Source organism: Clytia hemisphaerica, unplaced genomic scaffold (genome assembly GCF_902728285.1).
Source record: "Clytia hemisphaerica strain Z4C2 unplaced genomic scaffold, Clytia hemisphaerica genome assembly, whole genome shotgun sequence".
In the NCBI taxonomy this organism is placed as follows: domain Eukaryota; kingdom Metazoa; phylum Cnidaria; class Hydrozoa; order Leptothecata; family Clytiidae; genus Clytia; species Clytia hemisphaerica.
This window is the reverse complement of record NW_027104529.1, coordinates 1,150,248-1,171,567: the sequence shown is the minus strand read 5'-3', so window position 1 is coordinate 1,171,567 and position 21,320 is coordinate 1,150,248. Positions and strand designations below refer to the sequence as shown.

General features: G+C 35.8%; 1 protein-coding gene and 1 long non-coding RNA gene across 2 annotated transcripts in view; one reads left to right on the top strand and one right to left on the bottom strand.

Annotated features, from left to right (window-relative positions):
* Window positions 1-21,320, bottom strand: part of LOC136822244 (uncharacterized) — a 33,647-nt gene that overhangs the window by 8,954 nt on the left and 3,373 nt on the right. The gene's annotated exons all lie outside the window — the stretch shown is intronic.
* Window positions 12,815-19,333, top strand: LOC136822155 (high-affinity choline transporter 1-like). The gene is made up of 8 exons (XM_067078392.1): window positions 12,815-13,055; window positions 15,298-15,405; window positions 15,797-16,101; window positions 16,536-16,667; window positions 16,983-17,136; window positions 17,496-17,725; window positions 18,109-18,358; window positions 18,702-19,333. The coding sequence occupies exons 1-8, from the start codon at window positions 12,863-12,865 to the stop codon at window positions 19,106-19,108; spliced, it is 1,779 nt and encodes a 592-aa protein (XP_066934493.1). The 5' UTR covers window positions 12,815-12,862; the 3' UTR covers window positions 19,109-19,333.

Below are 21,320 nucleotides of genomic sequence, written 5' to 3'. Positions count from 1 at the left end.
TCTTCAAATCAACACAAAATACCACCTCTGATGATCGAAGCTCATCATGAATTTCCTGTTACAGCAGTTTTGTTTTTTCCCTTTTCTACTTGTTCATTTGGTTTATTTTGAGTTTCTAAAAGGTTAAAAAAGGGTCTCTCTCTCAGTGGCAGGTAGCCACCCCACCCAAGATTTTTTTTATTTTTGAAAAGTTTACAATGTGTTTGTCTGTTTTCCTTATGAAGGTTTTGTATCTAATTGCGAAAGAATATTTCTAACATGGAATGGACCCGTAAACAAGATCAAACTTTATGTTAAAGACTCTGAGTGGCACGTCACTACACTCAATCATTCTCCCATGATCATGTCGACCGTATCATGAAGGTAGAGCATCCAGCTACGGTGCGCAGGGTTGTGGGTTCGATCCCCAGCCGGGTCATACAAAAGATTCCCAAAATGGTACTTGATGCCTCTGAGCTTGATGCTCAGCAACTAAAGAGACGGATCAAGGGTAAGTGGAGAAATCCAGGGAAAGGAGTGGCGCCCTCCCCTACCTTCGGGTAGACAGCTATACGAAAAGGGAGCCTTAGGGTCGCCCTCGACTGTGGTCACAAACTTACTTACTATGATCATTTCATTTTTGTCTAATGATGCAAACAGTTCTTGTTTACGATAATGTCAATAAATTTGATAAATGGATTAGTACTTCCTTGAAAAAACGCTTGGTTCGCCTACACATTTCCGAGATAAAGTTGCAATTACAATGTCATGATTTATTCTTTGAAAGTGAGGTTACTAAATAATTTGGTTTAAAAGCTATTATGATTTAGATACACCCCGTATGAAAATTGGAGGTGTAGGCGTCGAGTTACAATTTGGCTATTGACAATGATCACGGAACAGGAGAAGTGAAATTATGTTGGAAATATATGACTTGATAATGCGAGGGAAGCACCGTTGAGTTTAGAGAGGATTCCCCTACCTTTCTCAAAAAAGAAAGAGGCCTTAATTAAGATTTGTGCTGCTTTTAAAGTGACGAAATGAATCTGGCGGTTTTTTTTTGTTTTCACACAGGATATTTTCGAAATCTGGCAATGGATTTTATTTCAATTCGGGGCTTTAAAACTAAATGAGAAGCACTAAGGAGGAAATCAAAGTTTCCCCATATGACAGCAGTTGGTCGAAATCAAAAAGTGACCCAATGAAGCATATACCCTTGTAGCACCTTATCCAATAATTGAGACCGATATCTCAACTTTAAGAATCTTGGATTTAGAAACAGGGACAGCGCCTAAAATCTTAATTAGAAACTGAAGAGCATCACTAATCGATGAAATACAGTATTTATAGATGTCTAGAGAAGCCATATTGTATGAAATTAATAATTGACATTTTTACCGGTCCAGCAGCAGCGGTTGGTGGCGGCGCTTTCGGAAACGTGATTTCCGAGAATGTCACGAAGAAAAGACAAACAAAATTTGTTATAGACGCCTGAGATAATTGGTCTTATGTGTTCTGTGGTGTATAATATAATGCTTATCAGATTCAAAACTAATAATCAAATCTTACAATCCCATTAACAAAAATGCAGTAAAATCTCCAGACTAGTTGGTCATATCAGCTCATATATTATTATCAATTTATTGCTTAATCTACCGTACTTATTGCTTATCGTCGTCAGAATCAGTAGAGAACTTTAGCATTCTTTAGACTACAACTTCGGAAAATGTCGAAACTTTACCATAGTTTGATTTTATGTTGTGGATAGTAGGACCTAACAGCTTGAAGTCGAATATTGGCAAAAAAAGACAGTCAAAGTACTACACAAGTATTCTGAAAGATTCTCGGAGTCAAACACTGGATGAGGTCTAAACACCGTCTTTTCACAGACCGTCGCTGTACAATATAGGTCTTTGACACAAAACCATATTTGTTGTATCCAATAGAGTGCGTCAACTTTTGGAGTCATAACTCCTACACCGGAAAAAACAACAGTATCAGTATTTCCCTCACTTCCGACTATACACGCCTAGAAACTCTCTAATATGGATTTTTTTTCCGCTTTTTGTTTTTTCCTAATTCTCTAATTGGCAATGGGCTATTCCAGAAATAGTCTGTACCCCCTATGTCGAGGAGGTGCGACGTCCAGGGTGATCTGGCAAATAAAAAATGACGAAAAGGGAGTATTAGGGTCGCCCTCAATGGTCTGGTTTTTCGAGTGTAAAAATCCAGGGTGGTCCTCGGGTAAATTAATGCGTGTCCAAATTTTCGTTAATTCTTCGGACCCATCATCACCCCTCCTAGCATAATAAATTATACCTTTAAAGAAGCGCATTACGATGTAGAACATGAAAATCGGTGTTACTTAAATTTAGGTTTTGCCAATTTTGCGAAAAACCGCAAAAACCAAAAAATGCTGACGTCAGCAAAACTTGTTTTTTAAATAACTCCAGTTTGGCTAATGGTATAAACATGAAATTTGGACCAAAGTTGCATATTATTAAAAAGATCATTTTGAAAAAAAAAGTTTTTGAAATTTTGCTGATGTCTGCACTTTATTGCGAATTTTCGTATTTTGCTGATTTCTGCTGACGTCAGCAAAATTTGAAAAAAATGATTATCTAAAAATGTTTTTATTACTGATATGCAACTTTGTTCCAAATTTCATGTTTATACCATTAGCCAAACTGGAGTTATTTAAAAAACAAGTTTTGCTGACGTCAGCATTTTTTGGTTTTTGCGGTTTTTCGCAAAATTGGCAAAACCTAAATTTAAGTAACACCGATTTTCATGTTCTACATCGTAATGTGCTTCTTTAAAGGTATAATTTATTATGCTAGGAGGGGTGATGATGGGTCCGAAAAATTAACAAAAATTTGGACGCGCATTAATTTACCCGAGTCAGTAAAATGAGGTGGAAAATCCAGGATGGTAAGTAAAACGGGGTCGAAAATCCAAGGGGGGGGGGTCCTGAAAAAATGAAGAAAAAATTCAGGGGGACCACCTTTCCTAAAAAAGACCTCCTCAACATAGGGGTTACAATTTTTTTTCTGGAAAAGCCCAATCTGCCGACTGCTGGCCAAGATTTCGTTCCCGATGGTAAAAATATCCCAAAATTTGAGCCCCACTAGAAAATTGACTTTTGCTTACATCCCAATTCGAAATTCATTGTAAAAAATTGCACTTCAAAACCATCCCCACTGTATTTATAAGCTTGGAACAATTGAGTTACTATCCCCTTTGGGATTTCGAAAGAGAATTTTATCCCCGCTTTGGGGATAAAACAATTTAGATACTGAAGACACTATGCTAACAATACCTCATTTTCTCGAATAAAAAACGACATTTATGTATAATAGACGATATCGACTTAACGAAATTCTCCCCGAATGATTACCCATGATGCATTGCGCAAAAAAATTCAGTAAGTCAATATTGTCCGTGATTTTTTTTGCGCAATGCATCATGGGTAATCATTCGGGGAGAATTCGGAAAGCCGATATCATCTATTGGTTTTATATAATAATACAATAATCGTAACGAAATAATCAATTTGTATAAACTATAATTTGTTTGACCAATTCATTTTGCTTAATTTCTGTCAAGTCTGAATGAGTCGTCTAACATGCTAGACTAACGTTTTCCTTCATAATTTCAATGGTCTACTTCAAAGAACGGACGTGACAATCTGGCCCGGGGGGGGGGCAGCTGGGCAAAAGGACCGACGGGTATGTGCGGGTCCTAAGGGTACCTTTTCCAATATGTTTAAAATGCACTGTAAGGGTCGGAAAAACTAGAGATGCACTGTAAGGGTAGAAATTTCAGAAAATTCTTGAAAAATCTAGATATTTTGACCAAAAATGCTAGAATTTTGACCATTTTTTGCACGAAAGGGATCGAAAATTTGGGGGAAAATGCACTCTAAGGGTATGATTTTCACTGATTTTTGCTGCACTGTAAGGGTGCAATTTTAAAAGCCAATTTTTGGCCCGCACATACCGTCAGTCCGCAAACCCAGTGCCCCCCCGGGCAATCTGGGAGACGTTTCCTTGGAATCACTTTCGCCCCCTTTATTTCCGATAATTTTATGTTGCAATGGATAATTTGGAAATTAATTCATGATCAATCTTGTACACTAAAAATCTGTGTGGGTGTTGTTTGGTGAAATTAATATCAAATTTCACAATATAGCTGAAGGAGAAACCAGCCCTGTCAATTTCAACTTTTATCGACTACTAATTTACTACTCAACTAATTTTGCACTTTAGCCTATTTTTACTTTAATTTTCCCATATCCATCGTTAAAATAAGAAAACTCTACCTACGAATTTCTACAAAAAGGCATCTATGCATCTTTGAAATTAATTTGGATTAATTATAATGGGGACGTTTGATGAGAATTATAAATTACAGTTAGAACAGGTAGGCGGAAATTAGCGGTCAAGATAAATTAGTTTTTCATGTCCTTTTTTAATAGAGCGTGACCTATAAAAAGGGATGATTCAAAGATCGATGCATTACCAGTTCAAGGACACCCCTGGAAGGAGAAAGAAGATTAAGAAGAAGAAAATTATGAGCATTGTAAAAATGGTAAGTACTTATATGGGTTGAAAACGTTTCTCCTGGCGGCTGACGTTTTGAAGTTGCAGGGCAATTAGACTGGAGTCGTTTATAATGCGTGTAATACAGTAGTATAGGCGCTATATTAAAATACGATTATTGTTACGGGATTTAGGTTGTATAAAATTATATAAAAATTTGTTCCCTCCATTACTTTTTGCTTTATTTCTGCTATGTCTGAATTAGTCGTCTAGCTTGCTAGACTACAGGACAATCGATAGTGAGCATCACATGTTTTACTTTTTTTCCCGTAAATTCAACCTGTGATGACAGACTACAGAAGTTCTTTCTCACCTTCTTTAAGAGTTATTGCCACTGCAGGGAGCCTAAAGCTCCCGAGGATGGCATTCATAGCTTAACGCATAAGGAAGTTGGGCAAACATGTCATGTTTTTGCGCGCGTTTTTCAGTATTTTAGTTCCGCTTAACGGTAGCATTCTTATCTTACGTTCTCTCTATTGTTTTATCATCATCAAAAAGACTTTTCTGGAGTTATTTTGATCTGATTACTCATTTTGAAATCTCAGTTTGTCTTTTTCTTATCCCTGGAGAGTTAATGAATCTAAGGAAATTCCCTTTTCTGGGAAATTCCCTTTTTATACCACAAGTAGTTATTAAGCGCTCTTCATAGGTTAAAAATATTACTCTACTCAAAGTAATAGAACAGTTATGTTGCTAAACGTGTACATTAGTCAAATAACATATGAAGAGCAGTAGCTTCAGATATACGCTTTTTATAGGAAAAAACAGTAAGTCATTATGATTCTGGCTGGGCTGCTCTTAATTTTATATGAGTTTTTCAGTATTAAATGTCAATATTAATGAAAATGGAAACCTGTACTTCTCAGTAATTTCTGAAATCTGAGGCTCAGATTCTTCTTAATTTGTTCTAAGGTTTTGGCCAAATTTCAGCCTCGTATTCTTATGAAATTGTTCTTATAGAAGACGTGTAAGACAAGGCACGGATGTCACTCTAAGTAGACTGTAAATCACTCCCTTGACACATTTGTTAGCATTTGAAAGAATTTTGTCTCAGATGAGAGGTCACTCTTAACAAAAATTACTATAGGGCTAAGATCGTTCATTTTGAACGCAAATTCAACTCTATGTGTTCGTTTTGCTGCGGTGGCACCTTTAATGAAAGTTATGGCTAGTTACTACCTTAAAGGTAGAAATATTAATGGGAATTTAACTTGGCAGATGGCTTGGAAAATCCAATCTGCATAGGGTCCACACCCCAGAAATTTAGGGGTACCTAGAAAAAAGTATTCTTAAATTTAGGGGGTACCTGGTATATTTGGGGGTACCTGTATTTTCATTAGTGGGGGCGGAGGCTGTTTTTTGTATGAAGTATTTCCTTGACTAACCCAATTTTCCAATCTTGAATCTAAAAGGCGGTAACTCAAAGTCTTTTTGGTGGGGAGGAGGCTACTTTAGAATTCTAAAATAAAAATTTTGGGGGTATTAAAATGATTAGGGGTAACTAATTTTTTTGGGGGTACCTGAACTCTGGAGAACCCTATGATCTGGAGAAATAAGTTCTACCTTTTGCTGCATCCGTCACAGTACCAAACTTATAAGTTATATTTAAGCTGTCATATATTTTTAATTTATTTAACAGAACAACTTGGTCACAGTCATATGCATTTTGCTTTCTCTCAATTCGCTGAAAGTCAATGGAAAAGTCATTACATCTGACTCCACAACAGACAGCCATCCCGAAACTAAACTTCAAATAATTGACCAGATTTTAAGCGAGAAGATTCAAGTTGACCAAGACTTCGCCATAGCTGCCAAACCACTAATCGACTTCTTGAAAAGCAAAACATTCGAACGTCTGACAAGCGAAACCGGAACAAACCAACTATCGAAAACATCAAAATCGGATTTCAGTAAACCCATTTATGAAAAAATGTTACCGCTCATTAAATACTTTTTGTTTGATATTGTGAAGGATGTGGACCAGAAGGTAACCAGTAGTACTGACTCACAGATCAGTAATAAAAGTTTTTTCCCAGGAATGGAAATAATTAACTGTCCATACTTTTTCCAAAAGGATGCTTGCGTTGTTGATTGTTTAGAAGACCCTTGTCAATGTATAACGTGTATGTATTCAATGGATTTTGAAGTATACTTTCATTGCTGTTACTTGGATCCAACGAAATGAGAAAGTCGACGAAAAACACGAAAAATTATTCTTGCGTATGTTGTAAATCATGTAAAAAATACTTTGCTTGAGATTAAATCCTGCGGCATTTAATTAACTGAACAGACAATCTTCTGTTCGTTTTGTACAAAACAATCTACACTGAAAAAGCAGCCAAAATATCTTGCTCTGACTATTTTCTGTTATACTGTAGGCGAGAGAGCCAGATTACACGTATACACCCCTTATCATACCGTTTTGAAGTGACACAATTTTAAGCGCTGCTGAAGCCATCACCATCATAAAAATCGGAAAGATTGTATTCATTAAACGGGTTTTCGTCCCCAGTTTTTCGGGTTAATGTCACGAGTTAGATAATAGTAGTCTGAGTCTACAAAACCCCAGGTATTATTCAGAGTTTGATATTTCCGCATAATTGTGTACAAAACAGTAATTCACTAATGGCAGTTGATACATCAGATTCGTTTAAGATTTTTTTAGGGTTTTCATTTTAAATATCTTTGTAATTTTCGTACCAAAAAATATTGTACATATCATTTAGAAGTGAAAGATTGCAAGTGATAAAATTAGAAACAGAATTCAAATCCAAATTGATTGCTACAAAGCCCCATGTATCGACCTATGGTAAAAGTACGAAACTCCAACCGTTTCTTTTTTGCTAAATTCCGTTTTCCGAGCAAAAATGATTTTTTGTATTTTGCAGTGGACTTAATTTCTGAGTCTTGTCAAAGTTTTTGTCTTAATATGTAAATTTTTTCGAAAAAAGAGCCGATTCCGTTCGATAGCGATGAACCGTGTGTTCCTTGTTCCTTTAGAGACTCTAACCTCGTGAAGGACTTGGCGTGTGGATTACCATAGGCGTGAACTTTTCCATAAGTGTTCGCAGTCTAGTTCTTTAAAGAAATAATAAGATAAAAATAATACCTCCCAGTATTTTTGTGACGTCATTTTCAAAATTCAAGATATCACAATTTGAAATTTCTAAAGTTGGCCTCTTGCGTTGAAATTCTATCGTTTCCAAGTCAAAAACTTATAACTTAAATATCTCGACTTTGAGAAGTAGTTAAGGAGGCCCCCCCCAGCGGACCCAAAATTCACGCCATCACGCCAATTTTTTTTCGATTTCACGCCATCACGCCTGAAAAATTTGATTTTCACGATCACGCCAATTTTTTTCGATTTCACGCCATTACGCCTAGAAAATTTAGTTTTTACGCTCATATTTTGTTATATAACAACTGGTCACATCAAAGGGCACCGGTTTGAGGGCTGAGGTATATTTGAGTAAATTGACAAAGCCCACCATGGTTGGGTAACGGAGAAATTTTTTAAATTTTGAAGGGTTCAAAGTGCTATTTGAGGACCCATTTCAATTCAATTTGAAAAATAATTCATGTAAAAATAATGGAAATCTTTTAAAAGTACAAGCAACATGAGAGGCCATGCCCCCTGGTCCCCCGTTGACGGGTCCCATGGGCATTAATTGTGAATTAGCGTGAATAGTTTTCAAAAGGGGAACTAGGAGGCGCAACCATGGTTTGCGCCGACGGGAGAAATTTTCAATTCAGTATGTCTAAAATCGCCCTCATTTAATCTCTTTTTCCAAAATATGGTTTAAACATCACAGGATTCCTTTGATCAATCTGCTTAAAATTACACCTCATAATAAACCTGTTGCTTCTTTGTGTTTAAGGATTTGCTACAAATGTATGTTTTCCTGAAATAAAAGACCTGATATCTTTGATGCATCCATAAGAATAAGCATCTAAGAAAGAGAGGAGAATGTTAGTTACGGAGGAAGCGCAACCATGGTTTGCGCTGACGGGGAAAATTTTCAATTTTCGACCCTCTCATAGCATTCGACTTTATTATTTTGAAGACTAGCTAGCAACTGCTAAAAACAATCGGAAGTTACAAGGATAAATGGCAGATGAATAGAACTGTTTGCACCGTTTCTTTTATGTTTTAAAATGAGATCTATTGGAGACCCTATATGAGGCCCCACCATAGTTGGGGCCGACCAAGAAAATTTTGAAATTTAAACCCTCTAAATTGGCTAAAATGGGCATAGAAATACGATTCAACTAATAAATATAATTTTCACGATCACGCTGAACTGCAAATTTCACGCCATTACGCCTAAAAGAACTCGATTTCACGATCACGCCGGCACTTCATTTTCACGCCATCACGCCGTTTTTTTCAAAATTTCACGCCATCACGCCACGAAAAACCCTCCATCACGCCATCACGCCAACCGCTGGGGGGGCCTCGTTAAGCAACAAGATTTTGAGGTTTTGGCTCAGTGTAAAAAAATAATCCACATGCAAAATATATCAAAACCCCGGGGGGGGGGGGGTACTTAGGCAAAATGGGTGCCGGGTATGTGCGAGCCATAAGGGTACCTTTTCTCATTCCTCAAAAGTCTCTCAGGTACAAATTCAAAAGTTAGTCTCTGAAAGGGTCCCAAAATCACAAAAATCAAAAATTTCTCTCTCAAAGGGTCACGATTTCCAAGAAATTTGACGAAAATTTGGTGAAAATCAAACCAAAATTTGGAAAAAATGGACCAAAATTTAGGAAAAAGTCTCTCAAAGGGTCCCAAAATCACCAAAATTTTGTCTCTCAAAGGGTCGATTTTCGATTTTCGGCTCGGACATACCCGTCACCTCGCAAACCTAGTACCCCCCCCCCCCGGGATCAAAACATCTGCCCCTTACTACACGAATATTACTAGACAAATATTCAACGGCCTTGAAAGTGACACGCAAAAAAATTAACACGAATTTTATTTGCTTTTTCAAGGACACCACGGCTGTTTTTAATTAAAGGGGTTTTAATTAACACGAAATTTCTTAATTCGTGTTAATTACATGTCTACTTATTTTCGCGTAATAAGGTATCCATTTTAACATTTTTGTCGACAACTTACATGTTTATAGCAACATCATTCAAGAATACATGGATGGCAGTGCATATAAACTTTCATTTGTGTTTTAGATTTTGGAATTCTAAATTTTTTACCCATTCTTTTACAGTATATACTCTAAAATGGTTACCTTTAGTTTTTTGCAACTCGCAAAAATTTTGAGTTTTGAGCTTTTAACAGACCTTGCTTTTAAATTATAATCTTTTGACCTTTTGAGAATTTTGAAAGCTTAAAAACCGGAGCAATCAAGTCTTTATGGTTTTTGTCTGATATTTTTCCGGAAGATTTATTATTTGCACAAGGAAATTTTCGACTAAATATTTACCTATATATCTTTAAAATACAGAAAATGGCTTTAAAATCAGCTCTAGAAAGGATTCCCAAATTTTAAGAGGGTTAACAAAAAGGTACCTCAAGCTATGAGATGTGCAAAACAAAGCATTAAAGAAAGTCGAAAAACGGTTTTGAGGGGTTAAACGATGAACAAAAATTCAAACTTCCTTACACTGGTGAACTGTGAAAATTCAAAAAGGGAAAAAATTCAGTAAGGTGAAAAAAAATTTGGAGAAGAAAAATTTGAAAAAAGGAAAAAAATGTAAGGTGACAATAGAAATGGAGGAAGAAACTTTACAACCTTGTTTCACTCCCAATCCCCTTAACAGTACTTGACTATCTCTTTTAAATTATTTAAAAAACATTTAAAATAAAAAAAGTAAAAGTTTAAAATAACACATAAGTAAAAACAACAAGGCGATTACTTCGATGACTTTACTTTTCATTGTTTTGCCCTTTTTCCCACTTTTTTTTCGAAGGCCTTGCAGATATTTTTGACCAGATGCTCTCGTCCCATTTCCCTTCTAGCCCATTGTTTTCAATTTCAGGTCAAAAAGGGGGAACGAATCATTGTGGTCTCACACTAGTTGAGTATTGTCAATCGTCCAGTCCTTTTTCTTCATTCTATTGTCTTTTAGATGAGTCACTTGAGAAAGGAATTTTTTCCTTTTTTATGTAAATTTTCCCATTACAATTTCTATTCCAGATTACTTTTTGTGATTGAAATTTTTTTTTTGGGATGGGTTGTTTGACCTTTTTTTTAATCAGTGACAAAAAATCAATTTTGGCTTCAAAAGACCTTCTTGGGATGATCACCTTGTTGAGGCGGTTAGATTTTTGTAGATGAGAAAACTTTTTGAGATCGTTGAAGTAGCTGTCATGATATAGCAGCCATCGCTAATGTACATAAAGCTTACATAAAGACAAGTCCAATATGATTCAATGAATTTTAAGAGAGTAGAAAATATTACAGAAATAATTATTGGTGTTAAATTTTGAACAACAGTTTTTCTGGAACCTATTACATCTTGTTTGCACCAAAATACCCTGACTTAATTACGATGAATTACGATGGCACCATCTATTAAGACGCTTAGGAATTTTGAAAAAAATTCATACAATGGGGCGGCTTCCGAGAGCTCGGTATTCCGGTAATGGGTGAGAATATTATCAGTATCTCAGAATCGGAGATGTTGGTCAGTATACAGTTTTTCAGCTAAAAGTATTTTTGTACCTGGATAAGAAATACCGAATTGGAAAACCTTTTTTATCGGTATGCGGATTTCTAATGGTAATGAAATTCCGTTATTTACGATAAAATTCCAATATTTACACCCCACTGAGCCCCTCTCTAACTGAAAATCATATGAAGCTGTTTCGGAAAATCTATCTGCCATAACTCTTGCGTAATATCATCCTTTTTCAACAATTTTCTCGACATTGTCAAAAAAAAAGTATCCAAGCTAAGATTTGAAAGTGACAAAAATAGGTATTGCCTCTGAGTCAAATGTACAATAATTTCTTTTTCCGTAATTGAATTAAATTGAAGAGACAGTGTATAAAAATAGAGTTTAGATACGTATAGTGCTAGAAAATAAATTTGATTTGAAAAATTTTGGTAAGCTGTGTGATTTGTTTCGCAAGGACATGGCCACGTCAAAAATGGTACGTGAAACACGACTGACTTACTTACAAGGTTTTTTTTAGATAAGTTAATATCATTTGCTTACTCATCAATTTTAATTCACAAGATTTTCACATTAAATTGATACGTATGAACGTAGGCAAGATCTGACTTATTTACAAGGTTTTTTTTAGATAAGTTAATATCATTTGCTTATTCATCAATTTTAATTTACAAGATTTTCACATTAAATTGACACGGATATGGAGCAAGATTAGTCAGAAAAACAAAATTTTGTTTATTCAGTACGAAATTGAACACAATATAACAATAGGGAGCACCGGCCTGATATAAGTCATGTGTCTGATATGAAACGGGGACACTTATGTTAAACTAAAACCTTTCATACACCTAGAAAATTAAGGAACTTTATACAAACAGATGTGTCTTAGTCCGAGTCATCCAACTCACTTTGATAATCGACCTGCGAACGTCTCACATTACTTCAATCTAATACATTGAGAACTTGGTAATTAATTTCAAAATAGAGCTGACATCTCAGGTTGCATATAGTAAGCCCTTGTAAATGATAAAAACAAGCTGATCGGGTGCATTAGGCTGGTGGGAGTCAATCGACATCTCTTAGGTTGGAAAGAGAAAGACTTTGGAAAGATAAATAGAATGAATGAAGCTAATCTTATTTCCAAATTCATGACGTAATGTTTTCTACGGAAAGAACCCGGTTTTGCCAGTAGTGGCAAATTTTATACAACTTTTGTTTAGTTTAAATTTGCCACTACTGGCTAAAACTGGGGTATTTCCGTAGAAAACTTTACGTCATGAATATCATGAATATTCGGGGATGGGGGTCGATATATTAGCAGGGTCGAAATATTTTCTAAAACCTATAATGAATGATGAGGTGAAATAAGGATATTGAAAGATAGAAACTTCAGTGTTTTTGTAGTATTTGGTAGGATTCATTCTTCATCCATGTTTTCTACATTTACCACAACTTATTTTGGTCTTGCTTGGGAAGAAAATATCCAAGAGCTCTAGGTATAGATATATAACATACTTGTTCAGGAATTTGATATCATCAATTTCCCAATACATATGAATTTCAGCTGATTTTAGTTCTTTTTTTACGTTTGATTAAAGCAACTTTCTAGAAATATAGATCATAAATTTTGAAAAATATCCCATTCAAGATGGCGTCGATAAATTGGTGGGGATTGGCTGGTATTATATTATTTTATGTCGTCATTCTTGTGATTGGTTTGTTGGCTGCCCGATATCGGAACAAACGAAAGCAGGCGGCGGGCAGTGAAGGGCGTGGGGAAGAAGAAGTCATGTTGGCGGGAAGAAGTATCGGCTTGTTTGTGGGCGGATTTACAATGACTGGTAAGGAAATTTTCTTTAAAATATTTTTTTCTTTTGGTTTGGAGAAAGAAACAGAGAGTGGGGTTAAATTTTTGGGGATTTTGGGGATTTTGAAGATTTAGTTGAGATATCAAGGATAATTCTAGGATTTCGAGAGTTAGGAAAAGGGTTTCAAGGAGCCCAGTATCTTTTCGATCGATTAACATTAACCAAACACCAGTTTGCATATTTGGAACAATATCATGAGTAGAAGGGGACTTTTGAAGGCCAAGAATTCTTCAGTGACCGTTTTTTAAAACTAAAATATTTGGAAATAAATTAAAATTTATCACATCCTCTCAATGTTGAAATAAACGAGACAAAACATTTCCTTATATGGTCTAAAGGACGTCAATATGCCTCAGGCACATTAATTGAAAAAAAGAGCTAAAAAAGAATTTTTAATGTCATCTTCATTCTAGTAAATAATTCAAAGAAACTAAGGAAGATGACAAAAAAACTTATAAAAACAACTTATTTTACACCTTATATCGCACCCTCATCATGTATTTAGTTCCATAGAATTTGATGAATATACTATTTTAGGTCCTTTATGTTTTTTAAGTCGTATATTAAGGATGCTTTTAAATAATAAAAATGTAAGGAAGTTTTTGAATATTTTAAAATCATCACTATTTTCTTGGAAAATGGAACCCTTGTATAAAATTTGAATGACCCTGAAAATTTCTAGTCTGAATAGCAGACTTCTATAGAAATATTTCCTATATAGAAACCATTCCGCTGGATGAAAAGCAGAAGCCTAGGATAAATTTCTGGAACAACAAATAACTCTAAGACCATGTTCACATGTTACCGTTCCGTATCGTTCCGGTATGATTTTCGTTACGGATCGAGTGTGTTCATATTGGTTTCGGAACGTTTCAGAGCAAGAAAACGGAGCAGTTTCGTTCCGACGAAAAAAAGTGGAGCGAAACCGTTTCGATCTGTTTTGCTGTGTAACGTCTTCTTTTTTGAAGTTTCGAATTTCGACATTCACACTTGTTTCGAAACCCTTTCGGAACGGAACGGAACCGCGAAGTCTGAACATGGTCTAAAGAGACAAGTTACTGAAATCTTCGTGTCGAAACCTGTACTAGACCTTATCTCTCCCTTCTCCAGTTTTCTTCTCGTAGTAAAGCAAGTGAAAAATCTGTTTTTGGTGAGGTACTGGCTAGTACTTATTTGCCATTTGTTGTCATTTCTTAGGAGTCATAACAATTTTTTGGTTACCTCTTAATTTCATTATCCAAAGCTTTCGGAATTTCACTTTGAAGCCTAAACAAAACGATCTTTGTGACGCCTTATGAAAGTCGTTCCTAGACCTCATTCAAAACCAGACTTCAGCTCAGCTGGCAGCTTGGAGTACCAGTCTCAGTGAAACTTTTTGATAAAAATTTCCCTTTTTTAACGCAAAAATGAATCGAATACCCTAAGAAAAGAAAAAAAGGAATGCCAAGATGCATTTAGTCGGAATCGCTTTCCCAACCTATAGAAATCTCTAAAAGAATCTGCTGAAAAACTTTGACATAAAAAACATTTAACTTGGCTAAAGATATCCAAAAGAAAGACCTTTGTAACTAGACCATAAAAGAGCTTCGATTAATAAAAGTATCATAACGCCCTCTCCTTCTTAAGCTTTTTTCACATGCACGTAAAATTCGTTCGTGTCTTATGGGAATTTCTCCGACATTATGTAGAGTTTTTGTTGATTAAGAGGGTCTTACGTGACTTTTCCTTCCATTCAAAACTTTCTGAACGTAAGCAAACTCTACATATGGTCTTAAAACACTACGTAAGCTTAGGGAAATTCCCCACCCTTCAGGGTCTTCAGTAAAATTCTACGTACATGTGAAAAAAGCTTTACAGATGGTTCTAACTTTATATTATTTTTTCTGAGTAGATTCAGACATTTCTTTGAATGGAGTGGCAAAATTCGACGAAATTCGACGGAAATTCTGAAATAGGTCCACTGAAGGAGAAGCAAATTCTGGAAAAATTGAATTCAGTATATCTTGGTCGAGATTTCCAGAATTGTTTTACGAAAAATTTGAATTTCAAAGCAATTTTCGGCTTAGCTGGTGTGACGGGTTTTTTGAAAGAATTAACGGAATGACGGAAACAGACATGCCCTTAAGGTAGAATATTCAAGAAAACCAATCTTGAATTAAGAAGACGTGTTCATTAATCAGAGAATTTTGAAATGTATTTGACATTATCTTTCTAGCAACATGGGTAGGAGGAGGCTACATCAATGGAACATCAGAAGCAGTCAACCAACAGGGTCTCCTTTGGGCCCAATCTCCATGGGGATACGCCCTCAGTTTAATTATAGGTGAGTGATATTTACTGCTTGAAATTTGCTCTACAGTGCTTAATTTCTCAAGTGAATCTCAACACGGTTCTATACTAAGAGATGACCATCTATACAATCAAGGATGAATTTTCGAGTTTTTTCCAATTTAACCTTTTTACTTAACATCGACCCGGTATATCATACGAATAAAAAACTCCACATGTATTCCATTAGGCGTGAAGTACCAATTAACAGGTGGAGAATTTGGTCTATGACCGCAACGATGTCTCTAATTTTAGCTATTTACAATTCCTGTGTTTTCTTTTGCCCTATTATTCAAATGGAAAACTTAACTTCAATTTAAATAGGTTTCTGTGCTACCCCTTCCGTCATTTCATTCAAATGAAAAACTTCACTTCCATTTCACTAGGTGGTGTAATGTTTGCGAAGATCATGCGAAAACGAGGCTACATCACGCTCCTTGATCCTTTCCAAGAGCGATACGGTAAACGTGTGGGCGGGATTATGTATTTCCCCGCCTTCATTGGTGAATTACTGTGGAGTGGCGCCACCTTGAAAAGTTTGGGCGCAACCATCAGTGTGGTGATGGACCTACCAATGAGCATCTCTGTCATCATTTCTGCTTTCATTGCACTTGTGTACACGTTTTTTGGTGGTTTGTGGTCAGTCGCGTTCACAGATGTTGCCCAATTAATTTGTATGTTTATAGGAATGGTAAGTGAGGCCGTGGCGGAAATAAATAAAATGATAACATTATTTCCAAACTTGTTGATTAGCCTTAAAATTGATCGAAAATTCATTCATTTATAAGTAGAAGATTGTAACACTAGTAAACGTCCAAAACGTCTAAAATTCCAATTTTAGGTCAATTTTTTTAACAACTGGTATAATGACCAAAGCAAGAGTTTTTAAGAGCTCCATTGGTGCAAAACCATTCGGGAGAATTTATATCATATCAATTCTTCAACACAATCACAACTCCAGATTTAGACAGACTACAACCTCGCTCCCTGCGTCTTTTCGGCTTTTTAACGCTTACTTGATGGCGCCAGATAATACTCTCTGGCGTCCATCATCAGTAACGTAAATAAAGCCTTGAATACACGAGGACGAGATTGAACGGAGCATTTCACTTGTTTCATTTATAGTGGTTGACCATTCCGTTCGCTATGTCCAACGATGCCGTTCATTCCATTTCCTTGAACTCTACAAGTTGGACAGGTTCTTGGGATACTGAGACTTTCTCAACTGGCAAATGGATTGATTTCGCTTTACTGTTGGTAAGTCAGTGTATTTATTTTTACGGTTGAAATGAATTTTGGAATTTCAGTCTCATTTAGGGTCACTTTTTTTCGCAAATAGTAAAATTTGAAATGAGTTCCACGTAGGGTCCATATTTCAAACCTCAGCGGAACACCCCCGTCGGTCGGTAAAGATAGTCTCCCTCTCCCCGGGCTAAATGAATCATGGGTAATCAACACAAAGGCTAATAGAGTTATTGGTTAGAAGAGGGGTTTTGTGATCGACTCCTCTCTACTTCATGATTTCATGACATTTCATGACTCAGACTTTATATACAATGTGATTGTTTTAAGATTTTTGGAGGTATTCCATGGCAAGTATATTTCCAACGCGTTCTGTCATCCAAATCACACCATCGAGCACAATTGTTATCTTATTTTGCTGCTTTTGGATGCATGTTAATGGCTGTTCCTTCAGTTCTAATTGGTGCTATCGGACATTCGACAAGTAAGACTTTCGCTTTTTTTGTCTGCGTAACACTATGCCCAATTTTTTTACTAGCTGGTTGATGACCTCAAACTTTCAGGCTAGGTGATATTGACTGCAACATCATTCCGTTATCCTCATTCCATTGTCTATGAGAACACTTGCTCAGGACCTTTATCATTTGTTTGCCCTGTTTCAAAACAGTCTTCAAAATTATTTTTTTTGGTGAATTGGCTGATTAAATTATAGTCAAAAAGTGTTGTCTCATTTACGTTTGGGTAGCGATAATCTGTGACCTTAGGCAGCTCAAACAAAGTGAACAAGCCTTCATATTATACGTGCAAAATTATTCTTTAAAATCAACCCTAACATTCTCGCAGATTGGACAATGACAGACTACGGACCTTTACCGGAAGATGACAAAGATGCGATGCGCGATTACTACTCAATGACCATGCCGTTAGTTTTACAATATTTGACGCCATTACCCGTCTCTTTTGTCGGACTTGGTGCCGTATCAGCCGCTGTCATGTCGTCAGTAGATTCAAGTGTATTGTCAGCGAGCTCCATGTTTGCACATAACATATATAGGACAATCTTCCGACAAACTGTAAGCTTCTTTGTTTAAAACTCCATACTTCGTAATAATTTAAAGACTAACTAAATGAATAATATTCCAGTCGCTTTTTTAGGCTAGTCAAATTCAACCTTTATATGATGGTCTAGCAGCAACGAATTCATACATAGTAGAAAGTTACCAAATGGTTTATAAAAAGAGATGTTATCCCGTAACAATTATCTATTATTATATAACACTCGTATAACACGACTCATGAACGAGTCCAATCTAACTTTAGGGTTAAAAGAATATTCTTTTGTAGCTATCACATGACCTGAGAGAATAACCCGAGAGAGTGTAGTGTGTCTTCTTTATAATTGTTTTCTAGAGAAAAGAATTGGGTTACGTCAGATTCTTACTTTTCATCTTTTCAGGCAAGCGAGAAAGAGATGGTTTGGGTGATTCGAATTTCCATTTGGGTTGTTGGAGCCATAGCAACCACAATTGCTCTAACTGTCAACACTATTTATGGATTATCGTACCTGTGTTCAGATCTCATTTATGTCATCTTGTTTCCGCAGTTGATCTGCGTTCTGTATTTCCGCTATTCGAACGCTTATGGAGCAGTCATCTCATTTTTTGTTGGTTTGATTTTAAGAATATTAGGTGGAGAACCAATGATAGGTGAGTGATGAATCTTTTGTTTTGGTGTTAGATGTAGTGTTAAAATCATTTAGAGTCTTTTTTGCGAGGTCTTTATGTACGTGTTACAATCTCATAAATACGGAGTTTATAAAAGCATATAATTACATATCTCTTAAACTTATACCCATTTGATATAGTAGCAAGATCCAGGGTCTTTAACTCTTAAGCTATTTGATTCCCCTATTTGATACGCTAGTATCTTGAAATATCCAGGGCCTCTCCTTAACTATCATATTTTTTAATTCATACCTAAATAAATAATTTCACTGCTTCCTCTATCCCTCCATTCTCTATCACTACCTTGTAATATTATTTCCCACAGGTCTACCAGCAGCTATAGAATATCCTGGTTTCGATGGTACGCAAAATTTCCCTTTTCGCACTTTCTCAATGCTGGTGACTATATTCATTCTATGGTCCACATCCATCGGATTTCATCTGCTGTTTGAGAAAGGCGTACTACGCCCTGAGCACGACGTCTTTGATTCCTTCAACGGACGAGAGATCCATCCGTTTAGTTTCTCTGATATGATGGTAATTGGAGGTGTAAAAGTTGATGAAGGTTTGGTAGATGGAGCTACCGAGATTGATGGTCAGAACAGCTCTTGTGAAGAGAAGGAGGAGAAGAATGAGAAATGGTTGAACGGAGCGAACGGAAAGCACGAAGAAGTTGAGCTACTGAATAAGAATAATAATAATGGTCAATCTTCGGCACCGGTTATTTTGTAGATGGATTGACCACGTGTAGAAAAAACCATCCTTGCATATGGAATGCCATAATTGACTTAATCATATCTATTGATTTTGATATTGAAACAAAACTGTGAAGAAAGATACGAAGAATTTTAGAGGTTATTCTCTGATTGTCTTTGATAATGAAGAGATAACACAAGGTACGAGAGAAAAAGGGGAACCGTCGCCCAGTCAACAATGTCATCCCAAAATGATAATTCGAAAAAAACAAAAATATTACAAAGAAATAAAACGAAGGATGGCCACCTTGTGCGTTTATTTGCACTTTGAACAATAGAATATGTGACAATTTTTTTCTCAGTTTAGGCCAAATTGATAAATAGTTTTACGAGCCCGATTAACTTTAAAATTTGCAATTCCAAACAAAAAAAATGAAATTTAACAGTTTCTTTAAATTTGATTTTTGTAAAAAAATAAGCTTTGTAAATAATTGCAAAAATGCAAAAAATGCAAACTCTATAGTATGACTGGTAGATGAGTTAGTTTTATGGTATATTTTACTTATTTTCTTAAGTTTATTTTTAATGTTGATTTAAGATATCGTGTGAAAAGTTAAAAATATTCATAGTTTTTCGTGACTCTCTTGATCAAATGGCAAGTATGTTCATTATCTACTTTACCAACCTCGTCCTCATGTCTCAAAGACTTTATTTAGGTTACCGAGACCATGTTCAGACGTTAAAGTTCCGTATCGTTCCAAAACAAAACGGTTCCAGAACGAAACGGTTTCAAAACGAAACAGTTGCGAAACAAGTGTGAACGTCAAAATTCGAAACGTCAAAAAAGAAGACGTTACAAATACAAAGCATAACAGTTCGAAACGGTTTCGCTCCACTATTTCATCGGAACGGAACTGCTCCGTTTTCTTGCTCCGAAACGATCCCAAACCAATATGAACACACTTGATCTGTAACCAAAGCCATATCGGAGCGGTAAGAAATCATAGCGTCTGAACATGGTCTGATAGATGCCCTGGTGTAGAGTGATACTCTCAAAACCAAACATCACAAAAAATCTTACACTTTAATGCCATTACTTGAAAATAGAAAAAACAAATGAAATCTGACGTTTTGTTTTTGAATTACGTAATAACAGACAATACCAGGGTCGCTGCTGCTGCTATCAGTGAGCATCAAAAAATTGATAATACGCATGGAGCGAGGTTGCTTCTAAATGGTTATTTTCCCTGGATAAAATGTATCTGTTCTTTTCTTGTCAGACTCCTAAAAAAAAGGCTCCCTGGAAATTTACATCTGTTCTGAGTTTAAATCATGACTGTTCCTATGTTCGTTAATTGAGCGCCGAGATGCTCCTGGAAAAGCAAAATATGCTCTTTAAGTTTAAGTTTGCTCCTGGATTCTTTATAAAGGGGACATCGAACAATCTTGATCTCAATCTTAATTGTTTAGTTTTATTTTTTATGAAAAAATAGTTGATCAGGAAGAGGGTGTATCCATTTCGTTGTCACATACTTCGGTGTTACATTTCAGAGAAAAAAATATGGTCCCATCTGATTTTTGAAATTTCTTCTTGTTTATGTGAAATATTGAAGAAATAAAATATCGCTGGGAAACGAGTTGGGAAAAAGCCATTTCATATCATTTGAGGTATACGTGCTGTCAAGTTCTATCACATCCTAAATTTTACAGTACGCGTTAAAGAAATTAGGTAGACAAAATTTAGTAGAGCACTAATTCTACATATCCGAAAAAACTAAAATGGAAAAAAAATATTCGTACCGGTTTATATTATTCGATGTAACTCCAGCCAGTTAACAAATCGTGAAAAAATCAAAAAGACATCTTGAATTTAAACCTTTAGAATCTTTTAAGTTTATTAAAAGCTAATATTTTTGTTTTTGGAAAGAAGGATTAAAATCCCATTATAGGGCTTATGAAAATTATTTGAAATACTTTTTCTTTGTTGTTGCAATTTTTAAAAACATACCGAATATGAATTAATTAATCATTAGTAACGACCTGGGGCCTGATCCTCAGACATTTTTTGCTGCAGTGTATGCAGAGTCGTAAAAAATCAGTGAGACCCGTTATCGTCATTACAGTATGAAAATCAATAGAGCTCTTGCGTAAAGAGCAAAGAATACCAAATTGATGCATAATTTAGTATATCAAAAGTTGCCGTGACTGGAAAATCAAATAGCTGTTAAAAAAGTAAAAGATGGTAGCGT

What these genes read in the sequence shown, in the direction of transcription:
- LOC136822155 (XM_067078392.1), top strand. Translation starts at nt 12,863, where the DNA reads ATGGCGTCGATAAATTGGTGGGGATTGGCTGGTATTATATTATTTTAT. An exon ending in TTGATTTCGCTTTACTGTTG is followed by an intron (nt 16,668 to 16,982) that starts GTAAGTCAGTGT and finishes GATTGTTTTAAG; the next exon opens with ATTTTTGGAGGTATTCCATG. An exon ending in GGACAATCTTCCGACAAACT is followed by an intron (nt 17,726 to 18,108) that starts GTAAGCTTCTTT and finishes TCATCTTTTCAG; the next exon opens with GCAAGCGAGAAAGAGATGGT.